At 43.7% G+C, this 19,848-nt stretch overlaps 1 protein-coding gene across 6 annotated transcripts in view; it reads left to right on the forward strand.

Annotated features, from left to right (window-relative positions):
• Window positions 1–19,848, forward strand: part of HMCN1 (hemicentin 1) — a 301,086-nt gene that overhangs the window by 124,492 nt on the left and 156,746 nt on the right. For 5 of the 6 annotated variants that reach the window (XM_053391425.1, XM_053391419.1, XM_053391422.1 and 2 more), the window contains exons 21-29: window positions 1,623–1,782; window positions 3,018–3,192; window positions 7,785–7,912; window positions 9,889–10,161; window positions 12,603–12,698; window positions 13,445–13,639; window positions 14,288–14,418; window positions 17,930–18,077; window positions 18,955–19,081. In XM_053391425.1, coding sequence (XP_053247400.1) covers window positions 1,623–1,782; window positions 3,018–3,192; window positions 7,785–7,912; window positions 9,889–10,161; window positions 12,603–12,698; window positions 13,445–13,639; window positions 14,288–14,418; window positions 17,930–18,077; window positions 18,955–19,081 — 1,433 coding nt within the window. Of the gene's footprint in view, window positions 1–1,622; window positions 1,783–3,017; window positions 3,193–7,784; window positions 7,913–9,888; window positions 10,162–12,602; window positions 12,699–13,444; window positions 13,640–14,287; window positions 14,419–17,929; window positions 18,078–18,954; window positions 19,082–19,848 lie in introns of those variants that run through there. The other variant, XM_053391424.1, reaches the window with a different exon arrangement.

A 19,848-nucleotide genomic window follows, 5' to 3' on the forward strand; every position in this document is an offset into this window, starting at 1 on the left:
GTTTAGTTACTTGAAATATTTATATCCTGCCTTCCAGTCTTAGTTCCCAAGGCGTATTGCCACAAGTCCATAGAATAAATAAAAGCGATGTAGCTAAAACAGCAGTGAAATAAATCAATAAAAGCATCTTCGTAGACATCTTCAAAGGCGTGCATCAAAAGCTTAACTACAGTGGTGCCCCGCAAGACGAATGCCTCGCAAGACGGAAAACCCGCTAGACGAAAGGGTTTTCCGTTTTGGAGGTGCTTCGCAAAACGAATTTCCTATGGGCTTGCTTCGCAATACGAAAATGTCTTGCGAGTTCCTGCAGGGTTTTTTTCCTCCCCCCCTTTTTCCCAAGCTGCTAAGCCGCTTATCAACTGATCCGCTAAGCCACTAAGCCGCTTAACAGCTGATCCGCTAAGCCGCTAAGCCGCTTAACAGCTGATCCGCTAAGCCGCTTAACAGCTGATCCGCTAAGCCGCTTAACAGCTGATCCGCTAAGCCGCTAAGCCGCTTAACAGCTGATCCGCTAAGCCGCTAAGCCGCTTATCAGCTGATCTGCTAAGCCCGCTAAGCCGCTAATAGCACTAATCCGCTAAGCTGCTAATGGGCTTGCTTTGCAAGACGAAAAAACCGCAAGACGAAGAGACTCGCGGAACGGATTCTTTTCGTCTTGCGAGGCACCACTGTATAAATAAGAACATGTCTGCAAGGTAATGGAGTAAACAGTACTGTTTTTAATTGATGCCCACAGAGCATAAAGGAAAGCACTGTGTGAATGGATGAGGTTTGTGTTTGTGTGTGCGTGTGTTTCACAATCAAAGCCCCACAGCCAACAAAGACCTATCTTTTGGTAGAATTTTGAGCAGGGCCTCCAGTGAAGACCTTTGAAGTTGGGTGAGCTTGTATGGCAGGCATAGGCAAACTCGGCCCTCCAGATGTTTTGGGACTACAGTTCCCTTCATCCCTGACCACTCGTCCTGTTAGCTAGGGATAATGGTTGCAGTCCCAAAACATCTGGAAGGCCGAGTTTGCCTATGCCTGTTGCATGGGAATATGTGGTTCTTTAGTTACCCATCCATCTTGAAAAAGACTCAGCTGCTTGAAGTAGAACCTCAGGGGCCAGTCCATATGGAACGGATATTGATGATCCTACCCGCTTATGAATGTCCCTTTGTAGGTCCCCCCCATTAAAAATATTTATGTCCTAACTAAACGGCCCTAAACGGCCTTGGTCCAGTATACCTGAAGGAGTGTCTCCACCTCCATCGTTCTGCCCGGACACTGAGGTCCAGCGCCGAGGGCCTTCTGGCGGTTCCCTCACTACGAGAAGCCAAGTTACAGGGAACCAGGCAAATGGCCTTCTCAGTAGTGGTGCCCGCCCTGTGGAATGCCCTCCCACCAGATGTCAAAGCGATAAACAACTACCTGACATTCAGAAGACATCTTAAGGCAGCCCTGTTCAGGGAAGTTTTTAATGTGTGACATTTTAGTGTATTTTTGGTCTCTGTGGAAGCCACCCAGAGTGGCTGGGGAAACCCAGCCAGATGGGCGGGGTACAAATAATAAATTATTATTATTATTATTATTATTATTATTATTATTATTATTATTATTATTATTTTCTCTGTCTTCCCCAGAAAGGAGAGGTTATTTCTCCCAGCAATCTGAAATTTTCTGTGGGGTCTGATGGGAGTCTCTACGTAGTTTCTCCAGGAGGCGAGGAGTCTGGGGAATACATCTGCACTGCAACCAATGCGGCAGGCTATGCAACGCGCAAAGTTCAACTCACTGTCTATGGTAAGTAAATACTAAAGCCTGCGTATTCAGATCATGTTTACAGTGGAACCTCGGGTTGTGGATGTGATTCGTGCGGGAGGCATGTTCAAAACCGCAGTCACTTATGGACTCAGTTTTAAAACCATGTTTATGGGAGGCAATCTTACTTGGCTACGAGTGATTGCCAAGGAAAGGAAAGGAGAAAGGGAAAGGAAAGGAAAGGTCCACCCCACTATGTGGTTCACTACTGCATTTATCAAGATGTAACTGACACCTGAATATTCATGCCTGGTAAGATAGCCCACATGGGGTGCTTGAGAAGTCCAGAGGATAGACTGTTGGATGACCTGAATTGAAATCCAGCCTTGGGTTAGGATTCAGCAGGGAGCGGGATAGTGATTATCCCTTTGCCTCTATCCTCCAGTTCCAGTGTTTTGACTATAAGCACTTTTGGCAGTTGTGAATGGAGCATGCAGCGGATTCAGAATGCAGCACACATTAAACCATAGCTGTCAACCGTCCCTTATTTGGTGGGAAAGTCCCTTATCCCAGCACTGTGTCCTGCTGCTGTCCCTTATTGATGATGTCCCTTAAATTTCCCGGGTTTCAAAGGAAGCAGCTCCTCTGCCTGCCTGCCTGCCTGCCGGCCAGGGAGGAGGGAGGCTCCAACTGTGTTGCTTGGCTGCGTTGCTCACCCAATAAGGAGTCTAAGAACAACTGGGGGATGGAGATTGCATGCCTTGTGCTGATCAAACCGGCTGCGTTGCCTGGGGACTCGCCTTTGCTCAGCGCTTCCCAGCAGAGAGGTGACGGTGGTTTTCCTTGCTGCATCCCCTTTGCCGGGTTGCTGCGCTGTGGGAACCACCACTTGAGGCTTCGTTTGGCTGCTGGCTGGGCTTTCTGCCTTTGGCTTGGAGGGGCTCAGAAGTTGAACATACCTGTGTTTGGGAAATCCCTTATTTTGGCTGCTGATCCCTTATTTTCGAGGCTGCTGGTCCCTTATTTTCAAATCTGTAAGTTGACAGCTGTGCATTAAACTGAAGTGAAATGCTTTTGTATATAATAAGCTTTGGTGCCTGGATGAGTGCGTGTGCAATAACAACAACAGCAATAGCAAAACAGAACCAAATATAATAACAGATGCCAAATAAAACAAAATAGGAATGAAAGGGTAAAAGGGGATTTCCCAGGGCGAAACATATAGGAACAGAATGCCTGGATATGTTTTGATTGTATGAATATTCTATCTATTGCAGTGAAACCAAGAGTGTCCAGACCTGGAGATCTGCAAGGATTTTCGCGGGACAATCCAATAGAGATTTCAGTGACCGCAGGGGAAGAAGTCACACTTCCCTGTGAGGTGAAAAGTTTGCCGCCACCTATAATAACCTGGGCTAAAGAAATGCAACTTATCTCTCCGTACTCTCCAAGGTAAGAGTTCTCTTTGTTTGTATGGCAAATTCAAAATAAAAACATCCAGGGCTTGCTAGATACTCTCTTGTGTTTATAAAGATCTACAAAGTTATATTTAAGGTATCCAAAAATAGTGTTTCATCCTACTTTTTTATTTGCGTTCACCGGGAACGGGAGTTCTGTGCCTTTTTTTCGTTTTTAATTTCCTTTTTATAGGGAATCCAAGGAAATGTTCTGTGGGGTGGAAGCAGGTGATCTTTCTCAGCAACCTCACCAATTTATAAGTAGTAGGGTTCTTTGAGGGGAAGCCATGGTGTTAAATGATATAAAACTCATAAATAAGTTTGTGGCGCAGATAAGCTCTGCCTGAGGTTCACCGTTGTGAATTTGCCTTGTTGATTGCTCGCATATTTGCATGGCTGCCTGATTTTTCATTCAGCAAAACGCAGAAATGTACAAAATATATATATATTTCTGGTGTGGTCTTTTAATACAGTTTCCTGGGCCGTGCCAGAAATGTTAGCTTTATCTCAAATCTCTAAGGTTCAAAATTTTGATTCCAGTTTCTCTAGTCTGTTTGCTGAAATCCTTAAGTTGACACTGGAGGGTTTGCATCAGAATCAACAAATTCTTCCAAATCCCACTGTGCTTTTTGTGGTTTTCCACGCTGAGTACAAGGCAGTATTGTGAATTTGTATTGCAAAATACACTTTGTTCAAATTAGACAATCTAATAGGATTTTACAATGCAGTTTCCACACTTTCTGGCTTCTCTTACTGCTTATGTATTAGTAATGCTATGTGCCCTCTTCTAATATGTGGTTACAAGAACAAAACAAGTTTCAAACTTTCTGAAATGCTTCATTTTTTCAGGTCAGGGGTAGCTTTACAGAACATTGTTTGACATAAGAATAGCAACAAGAAAATGCCAACTCATCCATATAGCCTTGAAACGTTTCCGAGCATAAAAGTCTTATGAAATTAATCCACCCCCCCAATAACTGAAGCATGGAAGCCACATTGCAAGAACTCAATGCTGAGTCTCAAACTCATATTGGGCCGCAGTAAGACAACATATTGTAGACATTTGAGTGCCTTACCTTTGACTATCAGATTCCCGATACGGGCCTGATTCCAATAGCTTTGCTGCTTAGCCGTGTGCTGCTCTTGTGCATTGGATCGGGGCCAACATGTATAGACAGCGATGCCTGTGACGACACAGTAGTTTGCAAAATAAATTGCAACGTTGTAGTCTCTCCATTTTAAGAGATCCACACCTTTTGGTTTTGAACCCAGAGTAAAAACATGTGTTCAGGTGGGAAAAAAACAGTCAGGTGGTGTAGGCTTACCATTTCAGATGGCTTGTGGGAAGTTGTATTTTTGAGTGTTCCTCAACCCCAGATGATATAAGAAGAGTCAGTCTATAGGGGGATCTATCTAGGTCAGGGGTCTGCAACCTTTAAGACAAAAAGAGCCACTTGGACCCGTTTCCGAAGAAAAAAAACCTGGGAGCCGCAAAACTCATCATTATAAAAATAACTTTTTTGTCATTTTTAAAAATTATTTCTTTGTTTGACCCCTCAGAATTACTCCTCCTCATAGAAATAAACATTAAATTAACAAGTTACCTTTTTTGTGTGTGTGTTCTTCACTCCCCTTCAAAACAGTGACCAGCGTACATGCCCCCTTTCAATGCAGTGACCAGCGTACATGCCCCCTTTCAATGCAGTGACCAGCGTACATGCCCCTTACAATGTAGCGGGCGGGCGGGAAGGTGACGTCGGGACGGTGCGTGACTAACGCACGCACCGCCCCCATGCAATGTCACAGCCAGTACAGCGCCTGCCACAGTGGGGGGTGTCGGGGCGCACAATGCGCCACCTCCCCTCGCTAGTATCTGCCCCGGAGCCGCGGCAAAGGTGTAAAAGAGCCACATGCGGCTCCGGAGCCGCGGGTTGCAGACCCCTGATCTAGGTTTTGGCTGGAACAGAGGCACAAAAATACATTTTTTAAAAATACATTAAGTAAAGTTTTCTTTTTGTTTCAGAATAATTGCAATTGGTTTTAGGATGGTAGATAAAAAGCAAGGTATTAGCTTGCTCAGAAGCTTTTTAGTATGATTATTAGTTTTCCAAATTTTTACAAATCAAATTAAGAGAAGGCTGCACCTTCAAGCCCTCTTTGCTGGTGCAGTTTGATTTCAAACCACAAAGGTGAACACTTAGCTTCATGTCAGATGGTTCTCAGGTGGTGGGTGGGGGTCTCGTTGGCCTGCAGGGGCTGGGAGTGGTCAGGATCTGGCCCATGGGGCAGATCCAGTTTCCCATTCCTGGCTGAGAACTTTCTTCATGAAATGCTATTATTGGGGTTTTTTTTAAAAAAACAACAACGTGGGGCTGCCTTGATGTACAGTTGGAAGTGGGTATTTTGCAGCAATGGATATCATGCGCAGTTGCTGATTGCGTAGCGTCGTTCTTGGTCTTGCGTCAGGTTCTGCTCCTGTCTCCCAGCTTTTTCTTGTTTCCAAATCTCATTCCTGTCATGGCTTTGTCTATCTGCTGTTTAGCTTGGCTCCACTGTCTCCCTGCCCCTCATTTTCTGTCCCTCACCTGACTGGGATTATATGACTCAGACATAGCGTCAGAATATACACTTGGGAACGAAATCGTAGCTCTGTTTTGAGCTGCACTTCGTTTTGGCATGGATACCTATTTATTTTTCTTTTTTAAAAAATAAATTTTATCAATACTAGGTTGTGACAGTGTGGGATGAAAGCCATTATACATTGAGCAGCTTTGCTTCTCGTCCAAGAAGAAGAAAAGACAAGAAAATAAATAAATGAAAAATAGGAAAAACAAACAACAATAGCAACAAGGAAATGACATATGAAGAGGGGAGAGAGACAATATAACCAAAACTCTATAATACCATGAATAAATTAAAGGGGGAAATATAATCATTTACTTCGTCATTCCAGAAATGGAAAAATAAGACCCACCTTTCAATCAATTTGTTTCCTTAAGTATTGTGTTTTTCCTCATATGTATGTTTTATCACTAATATAGTTTGCCATGTTTTTCTTAATCAAGTTATGGTAGGAAGATTTCTGTTTTTCCATTTTTTTCCTGCAGTACACTGCTTTGCTGTTAGTAGCAGTATAGTAATTTGTTGTAAATCAGCATTAATGACTTTAGAATGAAGTATAAGCATGGAGACTATTACTAACATTGAGAATCCCTCCTTTTCAAAGAATACATTGAATATGTATTCTGAGCAGGAATGGGGGAGAAATTTGGTTCACTTTACGTTTTAACATGAACCTATGTAATTTGCGGGTGGCGCTGTGGTCTAAACCACTGAGCCTAGGGCTTGCCGATCGGAAGGTTGGTGGTTCGAATCCCCATGACGGGGTGAGCTCCTGTTGCTCGGTCCCAGCTCCTGCCAACCTAGCAGTTCGAAAGCACATCAAAATGCAAGTAGATAAATAGGTACCGCTCCGGCGGGAAGGTAAATGGCGTTTCAGGGCACTTTTCTGGTTTCACCAGAAGCGGCTTAGTCATGCTGGCCACATGACCCGGAAAAACTGTCTGTGGATAAAACTTCGGCTCCCTTGGCCAGTAAAGCGAGATGAGCTCCGCAAGCCCAGAGTTGTTTGTGACTGGACTTAACTGTCAGGGGCCTTTACCTTTACCTTTATGTAATTTGCGTTTCCCAAAACAATACGTGAGCTGAAATACAGATACAGTGGTACCTCGGGTTACATACGCTTCAGGTTACATACGCTTCAGGTTGCAGACTCCGCTAACCCAGAAATATTGCCTCAGGTTGAGAACTTTGCTTCAGGATGAGAACAGAAATTGTGCTCCGGCGGCATGGCAGCAGCAGGAGGCCCCATTAGCTAAAGTGGTGCTTCAGGTTAAGAACAGTTTCAGGTTAAGTACGGACCTCCTGAATGAATTAAGTACTTAACCTGAGGTACCACTGTATTGTTAGAAATGTGCTTTTCTCCAAAGATTTTATAGGTTTTGTGCATGCTTGTTGTGCACTCAGCAGCAATATCAAGCTATTCTTGGAAAGGTTATACGGTTCCCTTCAGCTGCCCACAAACAGGAGTGGGGAACATTGGGTTTTTTCTGGTCGGTGGGGCCCTGTGCCCAGCCATTTTGGCACACCTCCTTCAGGGGCTAACACCCAAAGGGACCTGTTTCTGGACCGGGAAAGTTTTACTTCCGATGGAGGTCCCTCAGTTCCTGTTTTCAGTGAACACGCCATGCGGTGATATATGGGCTGGGCTGGGGGACACTTCCTCAAGTGTAGAAGCACAATAGAAAAATCCACTAATTTCTCCATAGATTGGATGGCATGACATATTTAAAAGGGGAATTTTCTTGTTGTTGTTCTCAGTCTCTTACTTCATTCGCGAGATATGTAGAAGGAAGAAGGAAGACAGATCACAAGAACAGTTAGGTGAAAACCAGGCCAATCTGAGCGAAAAATAATACTGAACAGATGCCGTTTAGCGTGTGGTATTCATTACTAATATCTCGGCAACGTGCATTCCCCCTCATGGTAAATATTTATATAGTCATATCTGTTTCCTATTTTTTCCAGGCACACCTTCCTCCCTTCAGGGTCAATGAAGATCACAGAGACACGGGTTTCAGACAGTGGCATGTATCTCTGTGTAGCCACAAACATTGCTGGGAATGCGACTCAGTCAGTGAAGCTCAATGTACATGGTAAGCTGTTTAGAGTGCAGTAAGAGTCCTTTCTGAGTCAGTGGGGGGGGAAAAAATCTAGACGTACATTCAGTTGCTGGCACCAGAATCCTCCCATATTTTTTAGGAAGGATGCCTGGGTCTTGACACCATAAGGTTTCTTGGGCACAGTGTTGGAATGTCCTCTTCCACAAATCCAAACTTAATGGAAAGAAAGTGCAGTGTAGCAGGCATCTTTTCCAGACGCCAAAGAAACCCACAAAATCTGTAATCAACAAATTACGCTAGCAGGACTACAAGAAGTTTTGTAAGGAGAAATATACGAAGTGTTACAAAGTAGAAGAAGAGAGAGATATTGGTTATGAGTTTGAAATGTCATGGGGAAGATAAGAAATGCATATTGAGAGATTAGATTGGAAAATTTTCAGAGACGATTGATGGAAGTCAGAAATTTGAATAAGATGTCAAAGTATGTTTAATTACTGTTGAAAATGATATGTTAAAAAAAAAACTAATAAAAAATTATATATATATATATATATATATATTAAAAAAAAAACCCCACAAAATCACAGACCTGCCAACATACCTTGGGTGAAAATAGGGGCATTTCTCACTCCTCTCCAACTGACCCTCCTCAACTCCCCCCTTTTTTTTGTTCTCCTGTCCACAGGGCATTTGCACCAACGGGACACAGCATACAAGCCCTCCACTACCCTGAGAAAACCCCTTAATCCCATTTTTTAAAATTATTATTATTCTTTGGAAGATTTACAAAAAATAAAAACACACACCAATAAATAAATGGGAGAAAGGGGCAAGATTAGACACGCACGCAAAAAGCATTTTTTTATTATAGTGGTGCCTCGCAAGACGAAATTAATCCGTTCCGCGAGTCTCTTCGTCTTGCGGTTTTTTCGTCTTGCGAAGCACGGCTATTAGCGGCTTAGCGGCTTTAAGAAAAAGGAAACAAACTCGCAAGAACTCGCAAGACGTTTTGTCTTGCGAAGCAAGCCCATAGGGAAATTCGTCTTGCGGAACGACTCAAAAAACGGAAAACCCTTTCGTCTAGCGAGTTTTTCGTCTTGCGGGGCACCACTGTATTAAAAAAAATGAAGACTCTGTGTTTTGCTCCGCTCCCCCATTCTTCCCACCCAGGCGGCTCTCTGCTCTCTGCAGTTCAGAGCTAGCACATCACAAGGACTGGGCCTTGGCAATTGCATCCTCTCCTCCTCCTCTATATTCAAGGGGAGGGGAGGGGAGATGGTTCTGTTTGGGAAGCTGGAATGCCTGCGCTGATGGAACAATGTTAAAAACACAACATTGAATTCCGCCCTAAATAAACTCAACATATGCCTCTTTATGGACGCGGGTGGCGCTGTGGGTTAAACCACGGTGCCTAGGACTTGCCGATCAGAAGGTCGGCGGTTTGAATCCCTGCGACGGGGTGAGCTCCCATTGCTCAGTCCCAGCTCCTGCCAACCTAGCAGTTCGAAAGCATGTCAAGTGCAAGTAGATAAATAGGTACTGCTCCAGCGGGAAGGTAAACGGCGTTTCTGTGCGCTGCTCTGGTTCGCCAGAAGCAGCTTAGTCATGCTGGCCACGTGACCTGGAAGCTGTACGTCGGCTCCCTCGGCCAGTAAAGCGAGATGAGCGCCGCAACCCCAGAGTTGTCCGTGACTGGACCTAATGATCTGGGGTCCCTTTACCTTTACCTTTTTATGCTTCTTTATGTGCTTTAGCAATTGGAATTTGTTCCACAATCAGTATGGTTAAGAGCAGGGATGGGTAACCTATGGCTCCCTAGATGTTTCTGGACCACTGCTTTGACCATAGGCCATTCTAGCTGGGGTTGATAGTTAAGAGGGTGCTCTACGTTGATTTTCAAAGTCTTTAAGCCACGTAGAGGCCAAGTGCTGCACTCCCATCGATCATATCTTACTGAATGATCTGATAAAACCTTTCTGTGTCAGCACTAACTAACTCGCTTTGCCTAGTTCCTCCAAAGATACAACGTGGACCTCGAGTGATGAAAGCAAAAGCTGGTTCCAGAATCGATATACCTTGCAACGCACATGGGATCCCACCTCCAACGATCACTTGGCTTAAAGACCAAAATCCCATTTTGGTAGACAACAGGCAATATGGTGCCTCTTCAGACGGGGCTCTCAGAATCAGCAAAGTCTTGATATCAGACTCGGGAATCTACAATTGTGTGGCAAGTAACATTGCCGGCCGCGATGAAGCTGAGATAATGGTCCACGTTCAAGGTACTATACCATCGGAGCCAAAAATGTTAGCACAGTAATGGATTGTCCCTTTCGTTTTTATTATGCAATAGCACAAAACGAGAAGCATGTGAGAAAAACATATGTATTTCATCTGAGCAGGATTCAACTTTTTAACATGAGATGAGACACTCAGGTATCTTGTTCAAGCTTTTTGTTTCAACAGTATCATTTTCTCTCATAGTGAAGTGATAGGGAGCTTGTTTGGCCACTATGCACCGTATTTTTTGCTCTATAAGACGCAGCAGACCACAAGACGCACCAAGATTTTGGAGGAGGAAAACAAGAAAAAAAAATATTCTGAATCTCAGAAGCCAGAACAGCAAGAGGGATCGCTGTGCAGTGAAAGCAGCAATCCCTCTTGCTGTTCTGGCTTCTGGGATAGCTGCGCAGCCTGCATTCGCTCCATAAGACGCACACACATTTCCCCTTACTTTTTAGGAGGGAAAAAGTGAGTCTTATAGAGCAAAAAATACGGTATATGACAGGAGTCTTGCAGACTTCTACTTTCTCTGGATAATTCTTTTAGCTACAAGGACACATGCGGCGGTCTTCAGATTTACACCAGTAAAGAATGTATGAAAGATTGTCCTGAAGCTTCTGACATCTCCAATGTAGTTAATGTGTGCTGCCAGCATAGCCTTAAACAAGCTTTCGATGATGCATTTTAAAATTCTCTTCTCTATATCCTCAGTAGTGCAATTGTCACTCTCTCTGTAACATCAGACACGGCCAATTTCACCCTGGTTTGCAAACACCGGCTACTTTCTGAGGTTATTTTGTGTGCTTTTATTTATTTAGATACCCCACTCTGTTCCTTAAGGGTAGATAAATAATAACAATCTTAAAGCAGCATAAGCGTCAAATAAATAGTCAAATTAAAATTAGGTAAAGGTAAAGGTACCCCTGCCCGTACGGGCCAGTCTTGCCAGACTCTAGGGTTGTGCGCTCATCTCACTCTATAGGCCGGGAGCCAGCGCTGTCCACAGACACTTCCGGGTCACGTGGCCAGCGTGACAAGCTGCATCTGGCGAGCCAGGGCAGCACACGGAACGCCATTTACCTTCCCGCTGGTAAGCGGTCCCTATTTATCTACTTGCACCCGGGGGTGCTTTTGAACTGCTAGGTTGGCAGGTGCTGGGACCGAATGACAGGAGCACACCCCGCCGCGGGGATTCGAACCGCCGACCATGCGATCGGCAAGTCCTAGGCACTGAGGTTTTACCCACAGCGCCACCCGCGTCCCTAGTATATAATTAAAATTATATAGAGTTTATTGCATCCAAGTCCAATTCATATCTGACCGGAGGCAAGCTGGGCTACAGTTGGGCTGTCCAGAATCTGACCTGGCCCAGCAGGTGACAGCGTTGCTTCTCCCCTCAACCATTTGCTGCTAGACACAAAAGTGTGTTCCAAGCCTCAGGTAAAAAGCCAGTGGACACATGTGGTTTGCATTCAGAGAATGTGGCATTCGGAGAATGGGTGGCGCTGTGGTCTAAACCGCTGAGCCTCTTGGGCCTGCCGATTGGAAGGTCGGCGGGTCGAATCCCCGTGACGGAGTGAGCTCCCATTGCTCTGTCCCAGCTCCTGCCAACCTAGCATTTCGAAAGCATGCCAGTGCAAGTAGATAAATAGGTACCAGTCCGGTAGGAAGGTAAACGGTGTTTCCGTGCGCTCTGGTTTCTGTCACGGTGTTGTGCTGCGCCAGAAGCAGTTGAGTCCTGCTGGCCACATGACCAGGAAAGCTGTCTGTGGACAAACGCCGGCTCCCTCGGCCTGAAAGCGAGATGAGCGCAGTAACCCCATAGTCACCTTTGACTGGACTTAACTGTCCCGGAGTCCTTTACCTTTACCTTTGCCTATTGAAAGTCTCAGGTTAAAAAGCCAGGCTTGCGGACACATGTGGTTTGCATTCAGAGAATGTGTGGTTTTTCCCCACTGAAAAGTTCTAGTGCACCCCTAGTCACCATGTGAAGTGAAATGAGAAACCAAATGTGCCACCTAGAGAATGAAACTTTCGTATTTTAAAAAGTGCTTTAAAAAATAGGAATGAAACCATGTAATTTGAATACAGTGGTACCTCGGTTTTGGAACGTAATCCATACTGGAAGACCGTTTGAGTTCTGAAACGTTCGAAAACCAAAAACTCAGTAGCCGACAGCCAGGCCTCATGATCTTGCACTCAGCGGAAGCCATGTTTCATGTTCGACTTCTGAGGCGTGTTCAAAAACTGAAGCATTTACTTCCGGGTTTGCAGCGTTTGAAAACCGAAACGTTTGTCAACAGAGATGATCGAAAACTGAGGTGCCACTGTATCAGATTAATTCGTATTTCTGAGCTTTAAAAAAGAATTTTGAGAAACTTACACGTTTTGGGAAATCAAGCGACGCAATATTTAATTTCTGTTCCTTCCCTCACTTTAGAACCTCCTACTGTAGGTGCGCTTGATCCACCGTACAACACTCCACTGCAGGAAAGGGTAGCAAAGGAACGAATTGCCTTCCCATGTCCAGCCAAAGGTATGGAATGCAATGTTATTCATGCACCTAGAACCTCCTGCAATTGTTCTTGGAAACCTGTGGCATCTTCTCTGCCACATTGCCAGTAGCTACTCCTGGTAGCGTGGAAGAAAACCCAGATAATTGTTTTAAAAGTTCACTGGGTGTGCTGACATACTTCAATAGGAGTGCATAGTGGGTCCCAACTAAAGAAGAATGGCAACTTAAATTGATAGAGTATGCACAACTTGCAGACTTAACAGATAGAATAAGAGAACAAGAAAACATACGTTTAAAGAAGATTGGGAAACGTTTATTGAATATATGGGAAATAATTGTGTACAGATGAAAATGCTGGCAGCATTAAGATAAATTCAACAGTGTAAACAAGTTTTGATGGATGCAATAATGGAATACTGAATGGTATAGGTTTTTTTTTTTGTAAAATATGCAGGGATTTATGATATGCAAAATGAACCATGGAAAGAGAAGAAGGGAAGTCATTGATATCTTAAGGATGTAAAAATGAGTATTTTAAATTGTAAAACAGAAAATTTAATCAAAATTACATACAATCTAAATGCATTGTTAGACAATCTCAGAGTGCTTTGTTCCTGGGTTGTTGTTGTCTCCATACAGGGCTTGTGTCAGTTAAATTACTGGCCTGTGTTTCATTGAAGACTCCCAAAAACCTTATTTTTAAAGTATTTCCTTTTTTAAGCTAAATTTTAGAAGCCACGTATAGCACGCTCTGTCCTTCTCTGCAGGTACCCCAAAGCCTGTAATAAAATGGTTGCATAATAACAAGGAGCTAACTGGAAATGAACCTGGCATTTCAATCTTGGAAGATGGCACCCTGCTGGTTATTGCTTCAGTCACACCATATGACAATGGAGAATACGTCTGCGTTGCGGTCAATGAAGCTGGAAGCACAGAAAAAACTTACAACCTGAAGGTTCATGGTAAACAAGCACCAAATATCTCTCTACTGCTATAGGGACGCAGGTGGCGCTGTGGTCTAAACCACTGAGCCTCTTGGGCTTGCCGATTGGAAGGCCGGCAGTTCGAATCCCCGTGACAGGGTGAGCTCCTGTTGCTCTCTCCCAGCTCCTGCCAACCTAGCAGTTTGAAAGCATGTCAGTGCAAGTAGATAAATAGGTACCACTGTGGCGGGAAGGTAAACGGTGTTTCCGTGCACTGCTCTGGTTCGCCAGGAGCGGCTTAGTCATGCTGGCCACATGACCCGGAAGCTGTACTCTGGCTCCCTTGGCCAATAAAGCGAGATGAGTGCCGCAACCCCAGAGTCGGTCACGACTGGGCCTAATGGTCAGGAGTCCCTTTACCTTTACCCAGATACTTAGTAAGTTGAGGTAATTTTAATCTGTTTTAGTATTTTTACTATTGTTTGCTTCGAAGCAGGGTTGTAAATCTTTCCTGATTTTGCAGTGTTAAATTTTGTAAAAACCACTTTGAGGGTGTGTTTTTTTGCAATTTAGCAGTTTATAAATTTTATGAAATGAATAAATAGTTAATAAAAGAATATGTTTTAAAAAGCAAAACCAAGCACCCAAATGTTCACATAAGTATTTATTCAGCTTCTTTGATTGCAGTTCCACCTGAAATCAGAGATCAGGACAAGGTGACAAATGCATCTGTGACTATTAATCAGCCCATCAGTCTGTTCTGTGAGGTATCTGGCAACCCGTTTCCCATCATCACTTGGTACAAAGCTGATGTTCAGGTATGTATAGGTGTGGTCGATTCTCCCCCGCCCTACAAGTAACATTAACTAATAGGGGTGGCGAGACGATTGTCTGTATCGTTGCCTTGGATTTTATGGACCTATTTTGAGGCTGTGAGCTAATTTTGAGAAGGTCCACTGAGCCTCCAATGGCCCTGTTGGTTTGAATTTCTTTGTTTCCTATTTTGCTTTTCCTACAAGTAAAATAAATAAAACCGAACAAAGTTAATTCCTCTTCCCCAGTAAAATCCACCTGAAAGCTTTCAGGAAGAACTCTGTTATTTAAATTTTTTTTGTGTGTATACTAACTGCTCTTTGGTGATGCTTGTCTCCTTCGGATAGATTTGGACTGAGTGTTGCATATATTTAAGCAGTGTTTATATTTCAAATGGTAGGTTGCTGTGTGGCTTAATGATTACAATGGGCATTCCATGTAATCCCTTGCAAAGAACTGTACTTTGGTGAGAACAGTCATTTGTTAATTAAGAAGTATAACTCTAGTGGCTCAGAGTGTTCCCTGAATTCTCCCCTCTGCTGCCATATCTTTTGCCTACCTATGTTTCTGCTGTTATTTCTATGCTTGCCCAATGTTCTCATTTACCTGGAAGCCTGAGACTTGGAGCCAGGTTGAGTAGTGTGTTTGTGTGTAAATACAAATGCAAATTCAGCTCATCTGCATGTTTCATTCTGCAAGTTGAAGCTATGGCTTCTTACTCTTGGATTTGGATTTTTCTTTGGGTATAGAATACCCATGTCCTTGCGTACCACTGACCACCAAGCAGCAAATTTGTCCAGTTGTGGACAAATTTAAGTAGACTATAGGTATACAAATCCATATATATATTTGTCAGGTGACAAACAAGGTCATTAATTGACCCTGTGAGGATGTCTTAAGACAGATGTCATGGTGTTTAGGTGCAAGATGTTAACAAGATGCCTGGCAGTTGAGTATGTTCTCTTCAGAATGTTGTAAAACAAATAATGTCCTACATCCAACTTTGATCTTTCCTTATTACTGTGTCCTTATTGAGTTGCTGGCAAAATCCCACCATTACAACAGTAGAATGCATATTGAAGGCTTTTGGCTTCAGAAATCATAGATTTTTATTGCGCTAGCCATAGGCCATGGCATACTTTTGGCTTCAGTGGACTATAGCTGTCTGTTGGCATGTTTGAGCCAGGGGGTAGAACCTATAGCCCTTCTGGTGTTGTTATACTCCAATTCCCATCATCTCCAGCCAGCATAGCCAATGGCTAGGGAAGATGTTGTAGTCTTCTTCTATGGTGATCACTCGTAGCCAAGTAAGATTGTGTTCCATGAACACAGTTTTAACGTAAGTCCGTAAGTGACTGTGGAGGCCAATTCTGGATCCACATGTCCTTCCACAGTGGGGACATAGGTTTCTGGGTGGGAGTTGATCACGGTGAGGGTTTGCCAAGTGTGCCTTCCTCTTAGCACATTTCTCCCTTTTGTCCTGAGTTTGGGCATCTTCAAAGTCAATGACACCTTTGGTAAAAGCTGTTCTCCAACTGGAGTGCTTACAGGCCAGTGTTTCCCAGTTGTCGGTGTTTATACTACATTTTTTTAGATTTGAGAGAGCTTTTGAACCTCTTTTGTTGACCACCGGCATTACGCTTTCCATTTTTAAGTTTGGAATAGAGTAGTTGCTTTGGAAGATGATAATCAGGCATCCGCAGAACATGAGCAATCCAACGAAGAATCATTGCTTCAACACTGGTTATCTTTGCTTCTTCCAGTACACTGGCATTAGTTTGCCTTTCTTTCCAAGTGATGTGTATGGTTTACCTCCACCTGTGTCCAGCTTTTATATTTGTAAATAAACTCAAATATACCCACCTAAGAGAAGGAAAGCTGTGATCCTAAATCTCCACTGCTTTGTGGGATATCTCCAGGAGAATGAACGGCTAAGGGGTAAAACGCATCTGAAGTCCCTAAGATGGTTGGGTGGTACCTTGTACTCCTCCTTTTGGCAACTCCTGCAGCCAAGCTGGTTCCACATACATTGCTCTGCTTTCTTTTGGTCCACACAGCCAAGAGAGGGAGTCTTGTCATCTGGGCAGCCCAGGACTCTGTACACACTGCCCAGGCTTGCGCCCCAGGGGGGTCCTTTCAGTGCTGCTAATGCAGCGGCTTGACTTCACCCCCAGAGGCGTACTCCATTGTCTCTCGAGACAGACAGGTGCTAACAACAAGTCAAATATTGCAAAAACACCAGTAAGTCTCCAGTGACGTCCTTCCAAAGCAAAGCAAACCTGGATAAACTCCGTGACCCTGAAACTTTTCAATGTATGGAGAAGTAGGTATTGAACAATATACCGTATTTTTCGCTCCATAAGGCGCACCTGACCATAAGGCGCACCTGACCATAAGGCGCACCTAGTTTTTAGAGGAGGAAAATAAGAAAATATTCGGAACGAAATAGTGGATGTATGATTTTTGTGGTTCATGCTTGTGGCCACAGACATGTTATCTAATGGTGAATTTGGGGTGACCCAATGCAAAAATCCTGAGGATCCATGTGGATCCGTGCTTTGTAACCACGTTTTTGCACCATTGCAGCCCCAGGAAACAGTGGATGTGTGATTTTTTTGGTGCAGGCTGTAGCCATGGACATGTTATGTGACCTGATGGTGAATTTGGGGTGACCCAATGTAAAAATCCTGAGGATCCATGGGCTTTTACCTCCCCCCTCCCAGGCAGCCTCTGCTAGTGGCCCTTATCTCTCTTCTAATCCCACCGATCAGCTGTTTCCTTTCAACACTCCCTTCCCTCTTGTTTGCCTTAGTGTCTTAGATGGAGCAGTTTTTTGCTCCTCCTTTTCTTCTAATTTCTCTCCTTATTGCTTTAGTCTTCCTGTTTCCCCCCTTTGCAAGTTTGCTGTCTTTATCTCCCCCTCCCAGGCAGCCTCCTTTATCTCTAGCGGCCCGTATCTCTTTCCCTGATCGGCAAACGATCAGCGGCTTTGTTTCAACACCCACTTCCCTCTTTCAAAAAAAAAAAGCATGATCTGCTTTTTGCCCCTGGGCAATTCAGCTCCAGGGACCATGCATTCGCTCCATAAGACGCACAGACATTTCCCCTTACTTTTTAGGAAGAAAAAAGTGCGTCTTATGGAGCAAAAAATACGGTAAATCAGTTATTCACTTGTGCTCATGATGTGATGGGCTGCAAGAGTGGAAGGGTTATTATAGTTCTGGGCTATAGTGATTTTTCCAGTCCTGCTGCCTGCATCTTTGTCCTAGTAAGTAACTAGTTAAGGAAACAACTGCCTCTTCAGATTTGGAAGATCATAGTGATAATTTGTTGCCATCTGTAAAATTATTTAGCCTCTGCCATGACTCCTAATTGCAGATCATGCTTTATAACTTTCAGGAAGACTTTTAAAGTATGACTGGTCTAATTAGGCCCAGGAAATGGTGTGGGCAAGTTAGATTATTCAGATGCTAGATTTGGCAGGTGTTGAATTAGTTGCTCTTGGATTGTTTTCAGGTGGTGGAGAGCAGCACTCTGCAGATTTTGAACAATGGGAAGCTGTTGAAACTTCTTAAAGCTGCAACCGACGATGCTGGACTGTATTCATGTAAAGCCACCAACATAGCAGGGAGCTCAGAAAAATTCTTCAATGTAGATGTGCGAGGTTGGTATTGTTAAAGATAGCAATCTTGAAAAAGTAGCTTTTAGTATTTCAAGTATACCTGACATTTAATATAAGCATAAGTTATAGAACAGTCGTGGGGCACCTAATGTCAACTCAGGTTTTCTTGCATATTTTACCATAGCATCTAAATGCCCTGCAGCCGTTACTAAATTTGTTTGTTTATACTTTTCAAGTTTATACATTTCACTAATTTTACAGTCATTTTGACATTTCAAAACTTGACTTCCTTCCCCCTCTTTCTGCGGTTCCTTAAATTTGTTTTTAATATCTTCTTTTCATATCCAGATTAAAATAATTTGCTTCTTTATTCATCTTCTTTAAATATATACTGCATTGTTACAGTAATCCTGCCAATGTTTTTATCTATTTGTGAATTATCTGTAAATATTTGAGAAACCATTTCCATTCTTTTTAAAAACTTATCTTGATTTCTTATGCTTCTGGTAAGTTTCACCATTTCTGCATATTCCATAAGTTTATGTATCCATTCTTCCTTTGCTAGGACTTCTGCTTCTTTCCATTTTCGGGCAAGTTACATTCTTGCCGCTGTAGTAGCATACATGAATAAATTTCTATACATTTTAGGTAGTTCTCTCCCTATAATTCCCAAAAGAACAGCTTCTATTTTTATTGGGTTGTTGTTGTTTTTTACAAAGGTTATTTTAAACATCCTTTTCATTTCATTATATATCATTTCCCAGTAAGCTTTAACCTTGGCCCTTACTAATTTTGGTTGCTTCTTCTTTCGATGTGATCCAGCCCCATCTATAAGAGTCAGGGAGCATGATACATTTTGTTTAACCGCTCTCCTCCTCCTGTTCGACTAGTGATTCTCATTGTTTGCTTTCCCACCAAGTCCCACCCACCATACGAGGTGCTGACACACCTAGCGAAGTTTCCGTCGTCCTCAACCACGATGTCACCTTGGAATGCAGAGTCAGTGGTACTCCTCTCCCCATTATCCAGTGGCTCAAAGATGGAAAGTAAGTGCCCGTTCTTACATTGATGCAAGATAGTAAAGAGAGATAAGGAACTGTTGTCTTCCTGTTGATATATCGGTAAAATAAACGTAAACGTAAAGGACCCCTGGGAGGTTAATAATAATAATAAATAATAATTTTTTATTTATACTGTGCCCTTCCCCATTCAGAAAACGACTAGCAATAACTTTAAAACACTTAATTGATGCTACAAAAAACCCCAGCATAAAATACAGTATAAAGGTAAAGGTAAAGATACCCCTGCCCGTAAGGGCCAGTCTTGACAGACTCTAGGGTTGTGCGCTCATCTCACTCTAGAGGCCGGGGGCCAGCGCTGTCCGGAGACACTTCCAGGTCACGTGGCCAGCATGACGAAGCTGCTCTGGCGAACCGGCACCAGAGCAGCACACGGAAATGCCGTTTACCTTCCCGCCAGTAAGCAGTCCCTATTTATCTACTTGCACCCGGGAGTGCTTTCGAACTGCTAGGTTGGCAGGCGCTGGGACCGAACAACGGGAGCGCACCCCGCCGCGGGGATTCGAACCGCCGACCTTTCGATCGGCAAGCCCTAGGCGCTGAGGCTTTTAGCCACAGCGCCACCCGCGTCCCCTCAAAATTCGGTATAAAACGTGAATAACAATAAAATCAAAACTCAATTCAGGGGGGAAATCCATCCGATAAACATTAGATGATCACCAGGGCTAGCTGGCTAAATTAGTCCTATTTGGGCCAGCGAGGAGACCAGGGGAGAATTAGCTGTGGGATCCCAG

This window comes from Podarcis raffonei, chromosome 6 (assembly GCF_027172205.1).
Source record: "Podarcis raffonei isolate rPodRaf1 chromosome 6, rPodRaf1.pri, whole genome shotgun sequence".
In the NCBI taxonomy this organism is placed as follows: Eukaryota; Metazoa; Chordata; class Lepidosauria; order Squamata; family Lacertidae; genus Podarcis; species Podarcis raffonei.